The following is a 23,810-nucleotide window of genomic DNA, read 5'->3' as shown; positions in this document are numbered from 1 at the left end:
ATGTGGACAAACTTGCTGCTTATGGGGAATCTTATAGCTTTTCTTATATAAGAGTACTATCTGAGCCACATTAATTTGTTCATGCTGAGGCTGTTTGGTTGTTTTTCTGCTGATTGTTATCTTACAGAGAAACTAGGAAGATCGCTCAAACTGCCACTATGGCCTTGAACATATTCGTTATATTTAGGTTATTTTTCATTAAGTGTGGGTCTTGCAGAAAACCTCAGTGAGAGACCAGAGGAGGTCATCTGCATAAACCTGCAGAAAAACTACTCATAGAATTAACTGGTTGTACTAAAGAGGGCAAAGCTCCCTGTGTCATTGGAGGTTTTTAATGCAGACAGAACAGATAATGAGGTTCATGTGTACGTTCTTGCCAACAAAGAATTGTTTACATAAGGGAATAGGGAGAGGTCTTAATTTTCTCTTTTTAACTGGCATTCAGTCTGAGTGGTCGTGCTTCCATCCTGACAGTGTTTTGCAGTTTGCATCATCCTGTCCCCACCAGCAGTCCTGTCTGTATGGTGACCCAGGGCCGCATCGATCACACGGTCAATAATGCACTCAATGTCACTAACCCCTTTGGCAATGGAAATGTATTTTCCATTTCTACAGATATAATGTATTGACTTAAAAAAAACAAAACAAAACAAAACAAAAAACTTTTGTGTCAGCTTTGCTTACATCTTACATAGTAACAAATAACATCCAGTATCATACTACAAAAAGATGTAGCAAGTATTGATATCACGTGTTGTCACCATTATGTACTTTGTTCGTGTATAATAAAGTCGCATTCTGTCAACCTGAACACAGTTTGAGATGTGAACACAATGAAAATGAGGACCTCAATATGTGTTTAAAGACTATCTGCTGTGTTTAACACATATTTACAACTTTTCAAGCCTTTTAACATACATTATTATAGCGATGCTGACAGGGAAACTATATAAATACCAAACAGCACATAACATTAGGTTTGAAATAGCAATTCTTGCTGTTTTGCTTGATACATTAAGTCTTCTCCCAGCAATAAATGTCAAGCTGCATACATCTTCAGAATAAGGTAAATTTAGAGGTTTATTATTGATTGTTTGACTCATTTTTTAATCTTTGCTTTATCTAAAAATAAATTAAAAGAAAGATATAATTTGTATTGAGATGTTTTTAGCATTATTTCAGAATGTCGAACTTCCTTCCCAAAGGGAGTCAAGAGGTGAAAACCTTATAAAATCTACATTTATCTGCATGGATGTCATAAATAATGCTAACCCTTAACATTTCAACTTTGAACTGACTGAGATGAATGTGACCAAAACAAAATCCAGGATCTCAGATTTACCTCACTTTTACAATTTTTTTCACAAGCACAACTTAAACAGAGCAGTTAATAGATTACACCAGTAAAAATACTTCAGTAGAATTAAATGTCAGTGAAACCAATGAAAATTTTTGTCAAATAATTAAATATGAATAAAAAAAAAATGCTGCCTTGTTTGTCAAATGAAAAACTTGTCTGTTTTTACTTTTGTGAACCAAACCAAACCACAATTTGAAAATCAGTGCAAATGGATATTTAGCATTGCATTAACACAGAAAAGTTGAACCGTGTATACATTTCCAGTTTGGTCCAGATTATCCAAAAGCATTTGGGCAACCTTGGCCCATACCTGCTGTTTGAGAAACAGTAGCTAGCTTACCAATCCAGGCTAATGTTTTGATATTATTAAAATTTAATTGCTGGACATGCATCATGTTAATAAAGAATCTTCATATGCACGGAGGAGATGAGTTGGACAGAAAATTTCAACATGAAAGCTGCATAAAGAATGTAAAAAAAAAATTAGGCCCCATGTGCAGACTCTGAAAGCTTATCACACCAACATAAATCAATCACTTGTTCACAAACTTACCTTCACGATGAGGGTTTGGAGGAACAATACCACTCTGGTTTGTGCCCTTAAATATCAAGCCGCTATCCTGCCAGTCATCATACGTAACATAAAGCTAAAAACATGCGGAAATGTTTCATTTTCTCCTTAAAATGACAGCAACAGTTCACTTTTCAAGATCACTAATTAACACTCAAGACGACCTGTTTTTGGAGTTACCTGACACCAGTTTAGAAATCACAGCACAAACCCCCAGTCGAATAACTAATTGGCATTTTGTACGCATTAGGCAAACAAGGTGTTAAACATGCTGCTTTAGTGTATTAATTTAACCCCAAGCACAAAGCAATTAAGTGTATTTCTCAAAAATAATCTTTTCTGCTCTACTTTAATGGGTATTCTGAACTCTTATCGTCCAAATACGTTCTCAAAGCTTTGCCCCCTTAATTTTGTTTTGATAGATAATCACCTTTCCAGTATGTTATGTAACTATGATCAGGCAACAAGCGCCTGTCAATCCTTCATGTCCCCCAACCATGGCAGGATCACGCATTCATACACACTCGTACACACATGCCAGAACGTCTCACTCGCCCTCTGAGCCACCCCACACCGCTTGAGTGAAATAATCAATGTTAAAAGCCTTTTTGCTTTTGCACAGGCTGTGAATTCAGTCCCCACACTCCTACCCCCAGCAGACACGCACGCAGATGGACGCACACTCTCACACATGGCTCACCAGAGGTTTAGAGGTCACGCCGCAAGGACGTGAGGTTCCTTGGTAAACAACAACAAGCCTCTGTCTATCTCCAGCAGCAGAGGGCAAACACACAGCCATGTGCAGGCAGTGATAGTGTCTTTGGATAATTGCCCTCGGAGAAGCCTCAGGTAGAGGTTAGCCTTACAGTGTTGGTGCACTTCAAATCAAAATCATCTAATCATATGGGAGTAAGGCACTTGTTTGGGAGTGCTGCAGAGGAGCAAGGCGATCTGCAATGAGATGTGTTTTTATCTCATTAGAATGACTTTTCAGGGCTACCGAGTCACACATTCAGCATGAAATTTGCACCATAATCCCCTCACACATAGGAGCAGAGTGGGCGCCAACTGGTGGGCAGAGTTGGAGATTTGTACAATGGATGTTGGCATTTGGATAGTAGTTATTTACTGTGTGTCTAATATGTGTGCAAACTGAAAAAGTTCTGCTTTAGTGAAGTTTATGTGTAAAAAGTTATGTTGTTGTGGAGACCTGGCGAAAATGGCAGTTCAGATTTCCCTCAAAATTACAATCTAACAGGCCAAAATATCACTGGTATTTAAAGAGATAACTTAAGGAGAATTTGTAAAAATTTGTTTGCTTATTTTGAATGCATCATGGCAGTCAAAGTTAAAAGTGTGTCTTCAGCTATTGTTGACAATTGCAATAATTTGGACGTCTGTTGTGACATTTTTCTCAATACTCAAAGATTGCAAAATATTAACTAATTTTCCCATTTTTATAGTCTCTTCAATATTATGACAACAACTCTTTTATGCCTGTCTGGAGAAAACAAAACCTTCTGCATCAATATATGTTTGTGTACATCAGCAATATCTAAATCAATGTTAAATCAGTATTGGGAGTTTCCCTGCTGCAACACACCATATACACATCAGACTTAATGAGCAGACTTGTGCAGAGCCTGACATTAAATTCTGCAGAAGTCTGCTAATGATCCATTGATTTGTGTCAGGTGTGTTGCAGCAGGGAAAGTGCCAACACTTGTAGGACTCCAGCTCTAGAGGACCGGAGTTGCCTACTCCTGGTCTAAAATATGTGAGGTATTTGTTAGATATATCTTTAACATTAATATTTCCCAACTAAAATTAATGAGGTTTGATTTCATTTAGTTTGTTTCATTCTGTTCTGGGGCAAAACCTTCAAATTTTCAAAGTAGTTTATTGCGGATTTAAATGTGTGTTTAGCACCAATATTTAGCTGAAGAAATTATTATCTTTTTATTTTATTCTTTTCAGGTGGTAGAATGATTGCTCCTTAATTTTCTAGTAATTTATTGAATCAATTGGTCTCTCTAGTAGTGGGATGCTACCTCTGCCACTGGCTGCACTAAACGCCTAAAACATAGACAGTTGTAGCTCAAAGGTGCGTCTGCCATGGAATTCTAGTACCTTTTCCAATAAATATGTCCATTATATGTTAAATGTGGCTAAAAAAAAAAAAGTTCTATTTAAACTTCATCAGTAAACTGGACATGTTTCCAAAATGCACAAGACTCTTTGGTGTTAATTAAAAACCTCTCACTTTGCATGTTAGTGAGGAATCAGAAAAATGTCTTTTTTTTTTTTTTTTTTTTTTTTTTTTTTTTATAACTCTTCTATAAATATCACATATAGAACAGTGTATCAACACAACAGTCTGTCAAATCTTGCTTTGCTGTTAAAGGACTATTTTAATTTTTGTCTTATAATCCTATAAATTTCTGTTTTTGGTCATGAATTTCATCCCCACCACAAGCAATTTTTCCTAAACAGAATATATACTGAATTTTGCGAAACAGAAAAACCTTGCTGTAGCATGTACTTATAGCCCCCGCTTGCCTCTTGGGCATCACTTACTTTATTTATTTTCAGCTACAGAGCAGCCAGTATTTACTGATTGTGGCAATAAAGTTTAATGAGTAAAATTAGTTTATAAAGCTTTCCTAATATTTGTAACGGGAACGGGTTCTGTGTGGGTGAAAAGCTTACTCTGTAGTTACGTGACAAAAATGTGGTGATAAGTAACTTACTAATACTAGTACTAATACAGTGTTTTTCATTTATTATACTCATCAACCTTATAAAGCCCGGTTGGACAGCTGCTTCATACGTCATACGGCTCATCTTACATAAATAAAACAGAAGCTACACAACCCGCTTATTACAATGAGATCGGGAACCAAAAATAAGCAGGGCGTTCTCCTGATATGTCCATCAATTCTCCATGAGGTCGCATCCCAATCTGCTGGATGCTGTCTGATGACATCACTATGAGTGGAGAGCTGAAGTGTTCTTAAAGGGCCATTACACAATTACGACGGTTACACATTGATGTGGACAAGCTGTTGCACAGGCTGACAGACTAAGGAGTGAGACCTTAAACTTCTTGCGGGCACCAAAAGTCTTCCATTTTTTTTTCTTCTTCTGCACATTTGCATAACATAAAGCCAAAATGATACACTTTATGTGCTGAAAATATTGGAAGATTCTTTCTCCAATTAAAACACACTTTTGCTTGTTAATTTCTGCTGCAGATTGATGATGTAGTCCAATGTATTAAACAGGATAATATGGGAAGACTTCTAAGACTGGTTTTTAATAAGGCATTTTTTATTCCATGTCCAAGTTGTCCGTAAAATCCACTTGGGACACACTTTAATAATGAGCCGTTTCATCAGCCTACTAGACTTAAGATGACTATTATGAGCATACTACCATAAATTGCGGCACTCTGTTATTGGCAGAATATTAATCGAGGTTTGTCAGATTATTGTGAGAATCATATTGGATCATTTTTCACACTTCTTAGTTGTCTTGTCACACAGTTTTATCCTGGACTTACTCCATGATGTTGATGTTACAGGATGACTTGTTACTCTGAACGTTTTGCTCTTTCTTCTGCTTGTGTGAGGTTGTTGTATGCTGGATGAATTTGAGCCCAAATATATGTTTTCGACCTGTTGCTGCACTACAAAGAAAACAAAAGAAAATAAAGTAGATATCTTTTTTCCTCCATTCGTTTTATATTGTTAAAACGAGCAGAACGGCACCAAGCTGCTTTTCTGAGGCAAAGTGCAGCGTGGGAGGCACAAGTTTGTGTTCTGCTGCCTCATGTTCAGCTGTTGCTGCAAGTCTGAACTCCCGGCTAATTCATCATGCAGATGTGCTGACCGTCTGTTTACTGTGGCGCGAAGAACTGCTTCAGTCAGGGAATCAAGTTAATTGTTGGGGTTTCATTGTGGAAATAAAATGCTGAACCACAAACTTTCTGAAAAAGCTCAGAGGAGAGGAGGACTCATCTTTTTGTTGCATGTTGATCCAGTATATTCTCTTCTGGCTTTCCTGTTCAGTTTGTTTTATGTTGATATATTGTGATATGAACCTTGTATGATCATTATTATTATTTTTATTTTTATGGTGGTATATTGACTGTCCTTCCCTCTCCCTTTTCTTACAAACCCCCTACCTGACCTGTGCCACTGGCTGGGGGTTATTTTGAGAATCTGATGTGTTTTATTTGCAATTCAATTCTTTGTTTGTTTTGCTCTTATCCAGCGATGAATCAGAGAGACTCTCTTTCTGTATGTCACCTCTTGTGCCTGTGTGAGTGTTTGAATCGTATGTGATGTACGCAGATCCAGCAGACCTGTCTTGTTTTGTCTTGTTCACTCTTTTCCTTTTCTCTGTGTGTCTGTTGCCTTACCCTTGTCTTTTGCTGTGATGTTGTAGAGCTTGGAACTTATGGGAAACTAAAATATTATCACTCAATGACTGAGGAAGGTAAGCCCGAAAGTTTTCACTACTTGATTATTTGGTTCAACTTCTGCCATCCCTCTTGGTTTTCCTCCATTTTTCTCATGAAACGGCTCCTTTTGCCCCAAAATTTTGTTTGCTTGTGACACATAGTCTGCACAATTTTGCTTTTTTAGTTTGACAACCTCTGAGATTTCACTGACATAAGTGCAAATCATAGTAACCATGCCATTTTAAAATGTTGATTTTGATTCTCATTTTTAGTTTTTGGCTCATTTTTAAAAAATCTTTTTTTATTTCTGCCTCGACTATATGTACATACTTGTGTATTACTATGTGTAGTGTTTCATATTATCTATCTATCTATCTATCTATCTATCTATCTATCTATCTATCTATCTATCTATCTATCTATCTATCTATCTATCTATCTATCTATCTATCTATCTATCTGAAAAGCCCAAGTAAATATAAGTCATAACTTGCTTCTATTTAATTTTGCGATCATACTGCCACATTGGAGCCTGGTGAAAGCACAAACATACACACATTTACAGCCTTTAGAAAACACAGAAGACACAAGACATTTTTTTCCTCCATTGTCCTATATTTTTTTCTTTTTTTCTTGTTACCCATCTGCGTTACTGAGAAAAATACATCATCCATGCCTCAGTGCTCACTTGAAGGTTCCACTTACACCAGCAGCGGGTGCACACACCTGAGACGAACACTGCTGAATTTGGCAAACTGGGGTGACTCATCCACCCGCTGCTTACGTAACTGGCAGAGCTGACAGGGAAACAGAGCGGCTGTGTGAGGCAACTATGGAAGGACTGGGCTCTCGTTTTCTTAAAGACTCTACAGTCGCTTCATTATTAAGTGAATAATTTGCCTTAAATGCATCTCACAGGAAATATTTTTCTTCCTGCCCTAAGAATTAGGTCTATTTCATCAAGATTTGTTGAACAATTTAATGTTAAAGCATTTGATAAATGTTAAACGCTCAACTTTATTAACCTTTTTACATATCTTTGTTCTTCTTCATATATAATTATGGCTGGGTGCAACTTTTTGAGTAGATAATTTGAAGGCTACAAAAATGGTTGCTTTACCAGAAGCAGCCTCTTGGATTGGACTATCATAAAAGTCAAGACAAAGCTAAATGAGCTTCTAGCCAAACCCACACACAGCTCTGGGAAAGACATAGTTAAACAAACTACAACATAGCAGTTAATGAGGCATCAGCTTTCAATTCTGTTGAATTTCCTCAGTAGGTGTGGATCATCTTTCATGAAAGTTTTAAGCATATTTCCTCTTAATTTTGTAACTCCTTCTTGATTTACTCCTATTGTCATGATTGGAACACCTAAAGGATTAAAAGGCTGCTGGAAAAGACAAGACCACTTAAATGAGCTGCAAAAAACCATATATTGATAGAAAATGACCATAAATTGAGATGAGAACAAAGTAAAGCTGCAGCACACTTGCAGACCCAAAGTAGTTTCACACACAACAGTTGCATGGTTTGCAGTCTTATGCCTTTGTAGGAGGGGCGAAAACCCTCTACATGTCCACACCTGCTGTCCTTTTTGTTTTCAAATCCATCCATGGTTCGCTAGTTATGTATATGTCACATCATTTTCATAGACAGGGTTGACTCATCATCTCAGAGCGTCCTTCTTCTCCACAAAAGAATTCATCACAACGCTGCATCAGAACACAGCAGAACTGCTATTTGTCATGATCAGATGTGTCCGAGCAGAAACCTGACAATAATCTCACACCCACATTTGCACAAATACGCAGTCACTGTAAGACCACCTGTCAATGATCGCATAAGGTGAGTGATGTTGAGGCAGTGGAATGTTTGATGCTGTCTTGTGAAAATGTGCAGTGGAAATGTTTGTGTGTGTGTGTGTGTGTGTGTGTGTGTGTGTTTGCATGTGTTTAAAATTAGAGACAGAGGGATAAGCAGGGAGGGGTTGTGTGAACAACGGAAGAGACAAAGTGAGAGGAAGATGGAGGATAAGTGAGGAAAACGAGAGGAGATGGAGCACAGAGATGGATAGAGGAGAAAGGAGGGAGGCTGCCAGTGACTTGGGGTTGTTAATGATTTTGCCAGAAGGTCACAGACAGTGTCGACATGGCTGGGTGGAGTCCATATCGATGCGTTACTGTGTCAAGCACTGACAAATCAGTCAAGCCCTCCTAAAATGAGAAAAAAAAAGAAATCAATGCATTCATTTCAATAGTATGATTAGGAGTAAACACAACAGGCATGCAAAGCCATGCCCAGAAAGTCTTTGGGGTAGAACATGGATACATCAAATTAAATCAAATGTTATTTATAACACGTTTCATACAAAAAGTAGTACAAAGAGCTTCACATAAAAACAATTTGACACATTGTTAGCAAGTCTTCACACACGCAACTATAAAGCATGACTATTTTTAAACACACACGTGATCATAGACTCGCTCTCTACAATGCATTCATGCACACACACATACACATAAATAACACACATGCACCAATCCCACCACCACAACCAACCACACCCCTCTCTGTATGTTAATAGGAAAATAATGATGGTGCTGTGAAGAAAGAACATCATGTTGATCTGTTCATCCCAGGAGCCAGGCTGTTGAAAAGCACCCAGATCAGGGCAGGATGCATTCCACACCGTAGTCGTAGGGCTGCAGTGCAGGGCCCCCACAGTCACCCAGATAAAAGCAATCACCGAGCAGTCATAGCACCTGGCAAGAAGGATCCCCATGAGGAAAAACACTGGAGTTAAAAAATATTAAACAATAAGACCAGATTAAAGCAAGTATAAACAACAGATATAAAAATAAAGGAGTTTATAAAATGTACGTAGCTAAAACAATGCAATAAAAAAAAGGCCGCACGAAGAAGCGGTTGTTAGAGTAAATGAAAAAGTATATAGTTAAATAAGTAAGAAATAAATCTAAAAAATAAAATAGATAAGATAAAATAGACTGAAAGTATATCAAATTAAAGCTCAGCTGTAAGCGAAACTAAAAAGAAAACTATTTTTAAATGTCCCCATTGAGACATTTATAAACAAAAAACCCTAAAGTTAAATCCTGAAACAAGCAGAGTTGCCAATGCAGCGATTTTAAAACTGTGCAATATGTTTTCCTCTGGTCCTCGCAAGAACTCGAAATGCTGAAGTACATTAATTATAGGTGTAGGTGTAGAGAGCGGGGTATTACAATCCCCTATTCTACCAGAAATAAAGGCATGTGTCAACACCTCTGTGGTGGCAAAAGAGAGAAATGGGTGAACTGTGGATGGTAAAATCCTGTATTTTTGACATTTCTGATGTGTGGAATAAAGTTTGGACAGATTAACTGAAGTGAGCTTTCTTCTCAGCTCTGTGCTATATTTACTGACAACTTTGGTCCACTGGGATTTAATAAAAAAAAACAAAACATGTACCTACAAGTCAGAGGCCAAACATTATTATTCATAATGAGCAGAATGGCCATGTGTGAACCACTTTTCATGCTGCTTATGTAGCCCAGTTTCCTGCATCACCACTTCACCTCTCCTTTATCTGGTGACACATGCTATGATATTGTAGTTTTCAACTCATTGAATTAGATTCTTTCCAGCTGAATATTTTCTCAAGCTTGTCGATATGTTATGTGAAATGTTTTTGTTTGCTTTTGGTGTCCTGATAGTGTCAGTCATCTCTTGTGAGTTTCCGATGTGAAACCGAACAGATCAGGGGTGAATCTGACCTCGGAATGCCAGATCTTTTCACAAGAGATCCTGTCTTGGCTGGCTTTTGCCTTCGCCAAGGACCAGGACATTGCAGGATCATCAGTATGTGATATGCTATGTCGTACTGACTCAGTGTTGTTTGAACGACTCGTTTGTTTGAAGCCGCCGGCCTGTTTGCACTGTGCTTTTGAAATGTGACCAATCAGAGGTCAAAGGTGACAGCGAAGGAGTTGTGTCTGGGATAAGGCCAAGAGGCTTTGACGATTCTTTGCAACACATTTAACTGCTGTGACTTTTTCTGTTTTTCTCTTTTTTTTTTCACTTGTTGCAGGTAAATTTCGAGAGAAGGCATCCATCCTCCACAAGATTGCTAAAAAGAAATGCCAAGTGGAGGACAGTGAGAAGGCAAATGGAGTCGCAAGCCGCTCAGGTAAGGAGCCCAGCAACACCTTTCAGTCACGTAAAGTAATAGCTTAAAATTTTTTGGGTACATATTCAATCACTTTACTATTGAAAACAAAATTAGATAGTTTTGAAGCTGGAATTTGTAATATTCAGCCCTTATGGTTCAAGCCCTAAGTATCTTTTTCCTGTTTTCACTTTCACACTACAGCTCTGTAATTTTCTGAGGCTGCTTGGGAGCAAACACATATCTGCAACAATCAACTGTATGCATTAACCTTGCAGACTATCTGGTCAGCATCTGAGTAAGAACTCTGGAAGATCAGCGAGTGTGTTAATTAGCACAGTTGAAGCGAACAGGTCTGAGGGATTTCAGATGGTTATGGGGATTGGTGAGCTCCCTAAATGACAATATATCTTCACAGACTTTTTTCTCTTGTTACATTTGCACTGCAGATAGGATCATTAAAGTGCCATAATGGCAAGCTGACATTGGTAGATAAGTGAAAATCGCTTTATCGGGTGCATATAAGCCTAATTAACACCCTGGCTATACTGTAGCTCCAGTCGTCAGTGTTTAGCCTGAAAAAAGCTAATGCTAAAAACTGTTCTTTGCATGGACAACTGAGGCAGTGCTGATGGGAGGTTCTGGTACTGGTCATATGTTTAATCTATTTCTTCTTGATAAGCAGTCCCTGAACCGCTCCATCACAGACATATCCTCTCTTGCAAAGCCGAAGAGACACTGCTTGTAATTTTTTTATAAGAACTATAAAAACATTTTGTGCTCTAAAACTTTGAGATAATTTACAGTTTCCTACTCTTTGCCACTAATCTTTACTCTGACTTACCTTCACTCACCAGCATTTTAGATATGTTAAAATGCATGCCGCCGTTCACATCTACCATTCTCCTCATGCAGAGAAAGACTCCAGACCCCCCCTCTGCTATATGCAGCTGCTGACACATATATCCAAAGGTGGCAAATAAGGGGAAAGTCCAGCCCAAATTTTCTGCTGATGCGCCAAAAGATTTGCGGTGCTCATGTATGATGATGGCTAATATCTTGTTTCTTAAAATACCAATATATATTTATTTCATAAATGCAGCATTAGCTAACTTTTTCATTACTCAAGTCCTTCTGTGGTCATTTTCAGCCCCTTAAGCTCCTTAATGCACAAATGTCCATCCCATTTTCAATTACTGCTTTACCCTTTTTTGGCTGTATTCTTGGCTCGCATGTGGAGATTGTGGAAGTAGAACCAGATCATATCGACGGAAATGAGTTTACTATTCCTAAATCTTTGCCAGTATATGTTAACCAACTTCATATAACGTATATGAAGTACCAGAATTACCCCACTGAAATGATTAAAGGGTGTCACATCCCATGTTAAGCAAGCATGGCATTACCAAGAGCAGCCAAATTGATTGCAAGTGTTGTCTTCAAGCAGTGTTTAAATCAATCACAGTCATTGCCAAGAGTAATTTATGTGTGCCTTTTCACTTCAAAGCACTCTGGACAAGAGTAAAGGATAAACACAGGCCAAAGGAAGTGCTTTCATGGCCGTAATGTTGTCGGAGCAGGAGAATCAAAGCAAGACATAGATGTTGATCATAAAGGCAAAATTATGCTAACGGTGTCACATTAACATATTACCCTCTTGATCAAAATGCATGACTGGTACCTATCTTTGATTTTGGGGCTCACATGTGTTCTTTTTGGTTTATAATGTCTGAAGAAGATTCCCAGTCAGTCCACTTGAGTGTATTGTGCTTTTGATTAGATTTGTAATCCATCTTTATCTGTAATATCACAGCATCCAAGCTGCCAAAGTGAGGTCATGTGTTGGTATATTGTCATATCAAGTCACATTATCTGTGTGAGTGTAATTCTAATTGTGTCACAACCACACTTGGTTTAAACCAATTTCCACAGCAATTATAGTTTTATCATCTGATTACATGGCTCCAGGCTTTATGTATTTTAGTGAGGGCTGTTAAATAAGTCTGGCCTCAGATGAAATGGAGTCATATCAGCCACCAGGAAATGATGAGGAAAGATAGTATCATTGTCAGATGTGCACACGCATGTTTGCATTCAGAGCTGCTTTGATTTAAACAAAACCTTTTGATCACCATATTCTCAATTAGTGCAACTCTCCACACATGCATGATATTCTTGTTTCAACTTCTACTTTTGTCATCATGTTGTTTTCCATCTAAACAACATAAAAAAGATATAATATGCAAGCACCCTTTATATGCATTTTTGTGTCACACAAGCATCCAGTAAAACCAAACAAAGCATTACAGACTAAGTTAGAAAGAAACCACATTATATTTTGAACATATTGTAAGTTTCCTGCATGCACAATTGATGTCAATGATCCTGCATTTGACCTTGAAGATGTTCTTATACACTTATAATAAGATTAACCTATAAAATCATGCCTCTGTGAATTTGTTCTCTGTCTAACAAAGTCAGTCGGTAACTAATGTCTGTCCACTGCAAGATGAACTAAAAGTTAGTCTAATAAAGCAAACACACTTAAAATACTCTTTCTGTATAAACTAAGCTACATTGAAATATTATGTTTTGTTGACATATACCTTGTGGTGAAATAATCTGCGACCTGAACAGCATTTCAAAAGTTTTGTTCCTTGCAAGGAGGACTGTCTATATGCAGAGAGGCATATGGTGTCTACCATATGGTCATTTGTACGCATGGATGAGACAGAAGGATGGCGCCATTCCGCCCTAACTGGAAAAAAAAAAAAAAACACAGTCAAAGGAAACCTACTCAAACGAGGAGACAGCATTTAAAACAATGGGAATCAAGCAGTTTAAATGCCAATACAAAGCACATGCTCCTACAAAGAAATCATACGCTCTCATTACAACCCCGTTTTAATTACCTCATATGTTGCTGGGTTGTATAATATTGATATAAAGGTGCAAAGAAAGTAAAGTTCTTTACCAAAGCCAAGCCCAGTGTTGCAAAACACTTTAGGTTGAGGTGAAATCTTACCGACAAACAGAAAAATAAACCTCAGTTAAAGTGCATTTCCATTTTAGCTGATGTACAATGGTTGGTGAAAATGATGTAATACTGTTGAATAAAGTCTGTGTCTATAAGGCTGAAAAGGATTGACCCCATAAGAAATGCTGGGGTCTCCGCCTTCAGAAGCTAATTCTCGCATATCTTTCAAAAGCAGAAACAGTTTTCACTTCCTCTAAATATGTCTCTTGTTGTGCATTGTTCACGCTGCCTACAGATAAGAACCTTCCAAACAGCTCCAGCGTGGAGGTTGAGGTGACGCCACCCATGAATGGAACAGCAGGGCAAGAGGGGGAGACGGTAAGAAAGCATTTGATATTTGTAAGTCTCAACTTGAGGAGGAAAAAGCTGTGTTTTGTATTAGCTCTGCATTCACCAACTAACTGGGTCATGCTATGAAAAGGCAACAAAAGTGTGGGGCTGATATCAAAGTTACTGAGGCTTTCATGAATATTTTAAGCCTCTCATCTGCGTCTGTGTTCCTCTCTTGACTATGACTGATTTGAAGGTTGCATAGACTACAGCACAGGCCATCTCTACTGATAATTTCCCAGCATGCACTCGGCTAAGTTCCTCCATCTTCAGCCAAACCTGCCAAAGACCGCCTTCTCCCACTGAGTTCTGTAATCACACTCCACACTCACCTGCTGCTCCCCACCGCTGGGCGCTCGAAATGAACACTATCCCTCACAGACCGAGCACAAACACACACATGCAAAAATACACACACACGTATCTTTGACGAAGGGCATCAGAACAGCACCTGCAGCAGTTGTGCTGGCAGTAGCAAGGACTCCGGGCTGCAGAAACCAGCCAGGCCAGCAGACGGTCATCGGGCAAGTGGGCAGCGATTCAGATTGTGTACCGAGAGGAGAACAGAGGATCTGTCGTTTAGAAGCCCGTCGTCCTGCTGGAACTTCATCCTTCACAAGACCCAGACCAAAACTAACCTCAGACTGAACCCTGCTCCATTTTCTAACTATTTCAACTTTCATTTTTACTTGTTTGAATGAATAATTTGTACTTCTTGCAGAAAAATCACCAAATAATTTACAAGAAGCTGCTTAAGAAAGTCCTATTGTTCTGGTAGAAGGCATTTAAACACGTGACACCTAGAGATGAAGACACTGGATCATTGTGTTGAAGACATAATTATAAGTAAATATATTACAAATAAACAGTTAGGTAAAAATGTTTTGTTTGTTTCATTATTCATTTAATTATTATTAAGTATACTAACTTTAAATATTAATTTGCTGTTATTTCTTATCTTTACATTTATTAATGTATTTCATTGTTTAATTTTTTTATTCTCTACATTTATTTTTAATTTGTCTTTGGATTTATCTTAATTCTTAGATTATTAATCCCCTTTTTTAAACTAAATAGACAAATAGAAAATAAGTAGAAGCAATAATAATTGTAAAAACGATAAATAAATAATTCACAAGGCTGGAATGTACTTTTATATTTACGTTTATTCTGTTCTCTTAGTCCTTCATAACCCCTGTTCTTTGTTTTTTTTTTTTTTTTTAAAAAAGCTCCAATATTCACCTGATACTACTTGATCACCTTAGGGTAAAAACATAGAAACAAACAAAAGATAATGTGCCCCCGTTGCAAAACAGCTGTTTAGTATTTTCAGAATATCTAAACACCTTGTGACAGACTACCAATCAAATAGTGTCAACTTAACAAAACAGTGAGTATAAACCACGAACAGAGGAGGAATAAAAGTGGCTTACGGTGCTCAGATGAGGTTGAATCCTGAATCAAAATGGAATTAAATGTATGTAGAATAATTTAATGTAGCAGTAGATTACATAGCTGCTTTAAATCATAACAAAACCTTGATTTGTAATGGTCCCTTTAGCTTAGCCATTGATGCAGCAGAATTATTTGGATCCACTTTAAACTTTATGAGTATTCACATAACAATGATTACTGTCTCTTACAACTGATATGAAATTATTCTCAGGGTTTATCTTCTTAGTTAATCTGTTCCATTTTACCTTGATTCAAACTATGAACCGACTTTATTATTTTTTTCTTTATTTCATTTAGATGATCTTCTCTGATCTTGTAGCACAGGGATTTGTCAAAGCTGCATATAAACTCTACTATGATCGGTAGCATTGCATATATTAACCCCATAATACAGGACAGATTTTAATCTTCATTGACCCGCCTTTGAATTAAATCAACTCAACTCAACTTTATTTATAAGTCCCTTTAAAACAACCAGAGTTGAAACAAAGTGCTGTACACAATCGGCCAAAATAAAAACAGAATAAAACAGTTCAAATGCAAATAAATAACACAATCAAAGCCCAGTCTGTAACATTAATATTGTTCTATACAATCAACCTAAATGAGGCTATAATAGAGTATATAATATACTCTGCTGCATTTTTTAAACTTCTTTGTTAATGATCTGTGTTCAAATAGTCTTGCAAAAAACAGCCTGATACTGGGAATATCTGTCTGTAGAAGCAAAACCAAAACCCATCTTTTTCAGTCAAATAAAAGCCTGTGATGTGATTCTAAAAATGATGCGATTATGTAAAACGGAGGCACCTTGTGTCTCAGATTAATGGGCACTTTTTTTAAACCCAAGTGTTGATTGACTAACTTTGAAAATCCTGTTAGCGTACTGGCACACCTAATTCCTGCTCGTTGCTATTTTTAGAAATCTGTCCCACAGAGCACTTGTCTATGTCAGGAAGTTGCTGGAAACAGCTCAAGCCTTCATATGCCACTAGAGGCCCCGTCTTACTAATTGTTCTATCCCATCTGGATGCCTTGGCAACGAAGACTGTGGAATAAGGAGATAGTTAAGGTCAAATTAAAACCTGAAGCATTCTTGTACAGTTTCCAAATGAAACCCTTGAGAATCACATTGAAAAAGATGACAAAAGGTCATATTTCACAAAAAAACAGAAATAAATAGGTTCATTTTCCCCTTGAAGTTATTATGTATATTGCATGGTATGCATTCATCTGGTTCTAAGATATTACTGAGCTGTCATAGCTACAATGTGTTTCACATTAAACCATCTTTCCTGAAAAATATTCAGGATTTTCTGCTTTCAGCAGCACACGATTTGAATATTTATAAGAGCACAAGCTTTGTGCAAAAATGTCTTTGAATAACAAACCAGAAACCCAAAGAAGTAACATCATCTTGTGACTCATCTTACCAATTCCATCGTAACTAAAGCGATTTGGAAAAACATACAGTGTGTCGTGTGTATCAGTTACAGGATTTAATGCTCTATTTGCCTTTCCTTTCCATAAATACAATTTTATATCGAGATGTATCTTGTGAGTTAAAGCCAGTGCCATGGCATGTGGGAAACGCTGCAGTTTGCAACTATAAAGATACTGTTTCATGTGAAAAAATGGAACACTGCAGTAAGAAGATTATTCAGACCGTTGAAAGACATTAATTACAGCTTTTGGGGTATCAGAAAAATAAAGTAGTTGGAGAAAAAAGCCTACTAAGCAAAGTCAACAAAGTCATGCAAATCCATCAGGTTCACAACCTTGCTGCAGCTGTGCTTTTATGCTGGAAGTTTTTTCATTATTTTTTTTTTTTTTTTTTTTTTTTTTAAATAACCATTTCAACTCTTTTGTGGCCTGACAGGGTATGAGAGCAAAACACTTTCCTCCAGGAAGAAAAAAAAAATATTACCAAAATGTCACACCACCCCTCGCAGCTCTGTGGTGTCTGATAAAAGTCATTGCCTTTAAGCACAGAGTTGGCAGTGTTACCAACCGAGGCACCACAGGGCAGGAAAGGCCCCCAAGGGGCTGGCATTTGGGAACCAAGTTAGAGTAGGGAGCACCAGCTGCATGGGGTACTTAAGTGCAGAAAACAAGAAAAGCAAATCGTAAAGACACGAATGACAAATTCATTTTGAGGCAGAAACAGTGGATTAAATTTGGATGGTTTGTCAATGAAACAGCTGCAGGGAAAATCCCAATAATGTGCTAAATGGGAGAACATGTCTTTGATGCTAATATTCTGCAAATTCTGCAAAAGATTTTTCCAAAAAATCTCTCAGTTGTTTAAATTGTGGAGGATCTGGTCCAGAGCAGATCTTCACAAAGCGTTGGGTTTTCCCTTGGACCTTTTTAATAGACAACAATGCAGCCATCTGGATATGGAAAGGAGGAGAAAGCAGAATGCTAAGCATAAGTGATGCAGGAGCTGTCTTTTGTTTGGCAGCTCTGATTACCAAGGTTACCAGGCAATACTCAGCAGCTAGCTGTCACCGCAGGATAAGCTCCATATGATTCATGATTCATGCAGAAGCCATCTTTAAAGATTTCTGCTCCACTGTCTGGGCATACTTATTTGATCTGACTGAATCTGTCAAAGCTTCTGTGTTGTTGTTTTTTGGTTTGTTTTTTTTGTTTTTTTTTTTGAGAAAATTACTTCATACTGTACAACATCTGTCATCAGAATCTGTTTTCCTGTATCCCTTTCTTCCCTGTGCAAGTCTTCTACATCTGTTGAGTGCAGCTTTTTTACATTTTGCTAACAGCACCTAAACAACGGTAGAAGTCAAATTCTAGATCACTCATGTGTCAATGTGCGTTTGTAGGAACTTGCTCGCTGCCTGTCCCAATTGCCCCCTTATTATCAAATTGATTTGAAGAGACAAAGATGCACTTCTGCTTTCAGAGGCACTGTTGTTGTATGATAACAACTCATGAGTTCTACTGTTTTATTCAGAAGCTGCGAGCTATAAAAAAAAAAAAAAAAAAAGCATTTCGCTGTCATATTTGTTCAGTGGGCAGTAATCACAAAGTCTCTTTCTGGCTCTTTCTGCATTCCTGTAGCAAGTCTAATCAGACCCCAGGGGTTGGCCTGTGTAGCCCGCACCAGCAGTGATGAGCCCCTGAGCTCCACTGGTGAGACTGAGCCCTTCAAGCTCTGTGCAATCACCTAAATCAGTCATCATATTCGTCCACCTTAAGGTCACCATAAAGCAAAGGCATGCACGATTCCACGTCCTGTCATCAATTTCTGCAGACCTCTGTGAAGTCTGTTACCTCCTGGTGCTTGTGTTACAGGGGTGCCCCCCACCCCACCATTTCTTAAAAAAATAGTGGCTATAAAAAGGTGGCTCCTGATTAAACCATTTATCAAGCTAAAGAGATGTCATAAATTTTTCAATCGTCTATTTGTAGTACATGTAAAACAACATGAATCTTCTGATAATTACTTGCTTATTACTTACAAATGGTGGATTAAAGTCTGTGATCAACGGTCCCATTGCTAAATTCAACTAAAGAACATGTTTAAAGGTTTAATGGTCATTCTCGTGAATATTTAATGACCTCTGTTGTCTTTTCCTTCCTTTTCTCTTTTCTTCCTTTTGGGGCGGGGTATTTGACATCTGTTCTCAGGCTGAAGATGAGGAAGAAGAGGACCAGCCTCTGAGCCTTTCCTGGCCCGAATCCAACCGCAAACGCTTCACCTACCTCTTCATCATGCCTGTTGTCCTCCCCCTGTGGCTAACACTGCCTGACGTCAGGAAAACGGTGTGTGAGACCAAGTTCTCAAAATATTCAGAACAAGCATCTCGTCAATTTTTATATGTAAATGTATGAAAGCCTTTTTTTTTTTTTTTTTTTTTTTTTTTAATAAATATATATATTTTGCTCTTCTTTTTTCTATCTCAGTCATCAAAGAAGTTCTTCCCCATCACATTCCTGGGTGCCATCTGCTGGATTGCAGTATTCTCCTACTTAATGGTGTGGTGGGCTCACCAGGTACACAGAACAGAAAGACGTGTTTTCCCTGCAGGGCATGATGCGATCGTGAAGGCATTTTAATAACATAATGATACCCTCAATAACCATAATCCTTGTAAAAAAAAAACAAAAAACAAAACAAAAATAAGATGCTTTGTCTTTTTTCTCCATTTCACATCCTTGACATTTGATGGAAATGTGTTGTATAATCCACCCTTTCAGGCTTAATTACAGCTTCTCATTCAAAGCAGGAACACTGACAGTTTTGTCACCAGTTTCTAAGCATCATGAGGAAATTAAAATTAGCTGGAACAAAGGGTTAGGTTTTATTTACCCTAAAGTTTAGTTTTCCTTTTCCTTTTTTTTCAGGTTGGAGAGACCATTGGGATTACAGAGGAGATTATGGGCCTAACTATATTAGCAGCTGGAACCTCCATCCCTGACCTCATCACCAGTGTCATTGTGGCACGCAAGGGGCTGGGTGACATGGCCGTGTCCAGCTCTGTGGGCTCTAACATCTTTGACATTACTGTTGGGTATGCAATCTGGCAAAGATCTGAGTAATAATGTATTGCATGTTTTCATGTTGATTTAAAGTAGTGCATAACAGATACACGATGGAAACAGGACTTCAGAGTCTGCATGCAAGGTCCATTTTAAACCTTAATTTTATTGTATTTTTTACATTTTAAGGATTATTTGAGCTCCTGTTGTACGAAATTCTTTTTAGTGGTGAGAGGTGCCAATATTCCAATTTTTTTTTTTTTTTTTTTTTTTAGATATTTTTGGCTTGAAAGTTGCCATTCAGCAGAAAAGCAAAGCCATGCCACAGAGGAGGAGTTTCAGATTTCCCAGTTTGAATAGTTGAGTCAAACAGTTTGTGTAACTTGGCTGTTCAATTCAATTTCAATTCAACTTTATTTATATAGCGTCAAATCACAGCAATGCCATCTCAAGACGCTTTACAGACAGAAAAAAAGAACATAATGAAAGCCAATTCATATAGGCTATATAAGGAAACCAACAGATTGAGTTGGAGGAGCCAACTCAAACTACCATCCTGAACAAGTACATTGGCGACAGTGGGAAGGAAATAACTCCCTTTTTACAGGACAGTTTATAAAGCTGACAGTTTATGAATAAAAAGAAAAACCACAAAAAAAGACAGTTTAAGACAGCTGAAGTTAGTTGTTTGTACTGACTTCAGTTTGAGAAACAGCTGCAGTTTCACCACTGTCACACATTACCTGAGGTAATGCCTTTTCTTTCTTTTTTTTAACCTTGTTTTTTAACATGAAATAAAAACTTACCTTGACAAGTTGTTGAAACTTGCCATGAAGAGTCATTACATCTGGAGCACATACTAAACACATACTGAACACATACTGAATATATTGAGAGGAGGGTGTGTTTTAAGGTGAGTTTACAGGCTGTGAATAAATGCATTTGCACTGTTAAGCACTTTGGGTGGCTAAACTGACTGGAAAGGTGCTGTGTAAGTATAAGTACAAGTCCATTTACCATTGACCATTTACTTGTCCAGAAAGGTAGTTAAAGGTGAGCTTCGTTTGAGGTATTTTTACTAAATTTTTACTCCAAATTTTACATTGATTTTGTTTAATTTCTACTAATTTATTTGAAATGAAATATTTCATTTTTTCACATAATTTATTACAAATTTTTATTACATGATCATGCCTATGCTTTCAAGTTCAAGAAATTGTTTTTTTTTTGTGTGTGTATTTGCCCAGAAACAATAGCAATCAAGTAAAACATGTTCATAATCAGTAGGTAACACTGTGCAATCGTCAAAGAAGAAGTATTGCATCAAGATCAAGAATCCAGTCCAGCATCTGTTTTTATTTATTACTTTATCGTCTTAGCTAAAGTTAACTTGGCAACAGTGAAGACTGGTGGAATTGACAGTGCAGTATTCCTCATAGCATGGTGCTACCATCGCAACATCCAGCCAGGCATGATGCTCCTTTACATTTTTTATGTAAAGATGTAATGGTAATAATAATAATCATAATAATCATAATCATAATAAATGCATGGGTTTTCTCTGGGTACTCCGGCTTCCTCCCACCGTCCAAAGACATGCATGTTAGGTTAATTGGTTACTCTAAATTGCCCATAGGAGTGAGTGTGAGCGTGAGTGGTTGTTTGTCTCTGTGTTAGCCGTGTGATGGACTGGCGAGCTGTCCAGGGTGTACCCCGCATCTTTCCCAAAGACTGCTGGGATAGGCTCCAGCTTCCCCGCAACCCTTAATCGGACAAATTGGTTCAGATAATTAATGAATAATCAGAATAATCATAATAATAAAGTCACAGAAATAATAAAACATAAACTTAACTAAACAGAACCTGCCTTTTCAGGACAGTGTTTGGTTTCATGCATAAATGTTCACATTTTATTTTAATTTGTTCTTTAAAATGCATATAATGTAAAGTTAAAAAAAAAGTAGTACTTGCAGTGTCGTAAGGCAGTGGAGTAAATCCAAGGCATTTGCTGGCATCTGGTTCATTGTGGTATATAACAAAAACAATCAGCAGAGAAACTCAAGAGACTCATAATCACTCATAATCTGTGCCTTCTTCTTCTTTTTTTTTTTTTTTTTGTACTTGTGTCATCCCAGTGATATTGTGTGGACTTCACACAATTACACTTGAGATGCAGTATTGTACTTCTTAGTTGACATCTGAATAAAGCTTATGTTTTTGCCACGTTTCATCCAATCAAATCAATCAAAATTGTATTTGTAGGAAGTTTTTCAAGCAAAATCCAGCAGCAAGTCCCTTTGTAGAAACAATGAATGCATGTTAAAAAATTTAAAAAGGCTTCCTGTAACCAGCAGAGCAGCATTCGGAAAATGTGCATTACTATCTGCAAGTAATGCATGTCTGTAAACATCTTTAAATTCCTGCAGCACAGGGGGAAATGAAGCCTCTTCAGCACTCACAACCGTCAGCATAAGACTAATGTGTTTGTGTGTTTGCAGACTCCCGTTCCCCTGGCTCCTGTGGTCCATCTTCAGTGGCCTGAGTCCAGTGCAGGTCAGCTCCAATGGCCTGTTCTGTGCCATTGTGCTCCTCTTCCTTATGCTCCTCTTCGTCATCATCTCCATCGCTGCGTGCAAGTGGCGCATGAGCAAGCTTCTCGGCTTCATCATGTTCATGTTGTACTTCGTCTTCCTGGTGGTCAGCGTCATGCTGGAGGACAAGGTGATCACCTGCCCGGTGTCTGTCTAAGGAGCCATCAACAAGCTGCCTCCTCTCCATCATCACCACCGATACCACCACCCAAGAACCATCCGTCACGTCTGCTGTCGCTCTCGCCTGACCCTTGTGATCCTTTACAACATGAGGAAAAAGAAGAACTGTACATGAGAATCGCATAAAAATGTGGGAAAAAAAAGAAAGAAAAAATGAAACTATTATTATCCACAAAGTAGTTGGTGATGGTGGGAGGAGATAAACGAACATGAAAACAAGACTTTGCTGGTTTCACATTGGCCTAACCTGAGCTGGGTTTTATTAGTAATTATTACACCGGCAGGTGATAGAGGTGGCAGGTTGATGGGTGTAAGCCAAATATGGAAGTATTATGCATGTCTTTAGTTTTGCTAGCTAAGCTGGAATCCAAACTGGGCCTGGTAGGTTGGGGAGATTGACCTGTGAAAAGAAAAGCAAACGAGTTGCTCTGCAAAACCCAACAAATGTTGTGACTGAGTTTAAACCATGAGCATATTTGAACACGCTTGTTCAGCTGATTGAGTGAATATTGGAGCCAATATTGGAGCCAGGAGTGAATATTGGATGTGGATTCATTTATGGATGAGAAAATTCCAGACTGTGCGGATGAACATTTAGTTTCCTGTCGAATGGAGTTGAGCAGAAAGACTCTTGTGGGCTTCGCTCCTGAACAACAAGGATTTATCTCACTGCACGGACAAACTTTCTTCTCCTTGTTCCTTTTCTTTCACTTTTCTGTCTGTGCTGTCTAAAAGACAACTTTAAAGCTTTCCCTCTTTCCTGTCAGATGTATTTTACACCATTCAATGTTTCTTCAGAGGATTTTTCATTTTTCGGGTTCATTTTCATGAAATATTAGAAGTAGCATTAGATATACTGTAGCAGTATTAGCTCACGTGGAGCCATCTTGACAATCTACCCTGTTTTTTTCTTTTCTTTCGCCACTAAACATATTTCACAGGTCACATGCACCAACTAAAAAAGGCAAGAAAAACTGAATCCTTAATTGAAGTTTCGCGTCTCAAACTATATGCCAGCCTCCAATATATTGTACTGGTTGGGACCATGTGTGAGTATTTAGGCTCATAAAAATTTCATACTGACTCGATGTTAAAATAATCCATTTCAGTCAATGTGTAGTGCTTTGTTCACAGTAGAACTTGGCTGAAA

The 23,810-nt window shown here is 37.9% G+C and overlaps 1 protein-coding gene across 1 annotated transcript in view; it reads left to right on the top strand.

Annotated features, from left to right (window-relative positions):
• Window positions 1-22,637, top strand: part of LOC306768933 (solute carrier family 24 member 2) — a gene marked incomplete at both ends in the record, with an annotated part of 51,625 nt that extends 28,988 nt beyond the window's left edge. The window contains 7 exons of the mRNA XM_079257412.1: window positions 6,381-6,431; window positions 10,487-10,585; window positions 13,837-13,919; window positions 19,038-19,172; window positions 19,314-19,403; window positions 19,755-19,921; window positions 22,388-22,637. Of these exons, the coding sequence (XP_079113538.1) occupies window positions 6,381-6,431; window positions 10,487-10,585; window positions 13,837-13,919; window positions 19,038-19,172; window positions 19,314-19,403; window positions 19,755-19,921; window positions 22,388-22,637 (875 nt within the window). The remainder of the gene's footprint in view (window positions 1-6,380; window positions 6,432-10,486; window positions 10,586-13,836; window positions 13,920-19,037; window positions 19,173-19,313; window positions 19,404-19,754; window positions 19,922-22,387) is intronic.
• Window positions 22,638-23,810: the final 1,173 nt, after the last annotated feature.

This window comes from Telmatherina bonti (genome assembly GCF_933228915.1).
Source record: "Telmatherina bonti genome assembly, chromosome: 18".
NCBI classification, from domain to species: domain Eukaryota; kingdom Metazoa; phylum Chordata; class Actinopteri; order Atheriniformes; family Telmatherinidae; genus Telmatherina; species Telmatherina bonti.
The sequence above is the reverse complement of the archived record's forward strand: the minus strand, read 5'-3'. Positions and strand labels throughout refer to the sequence as shown.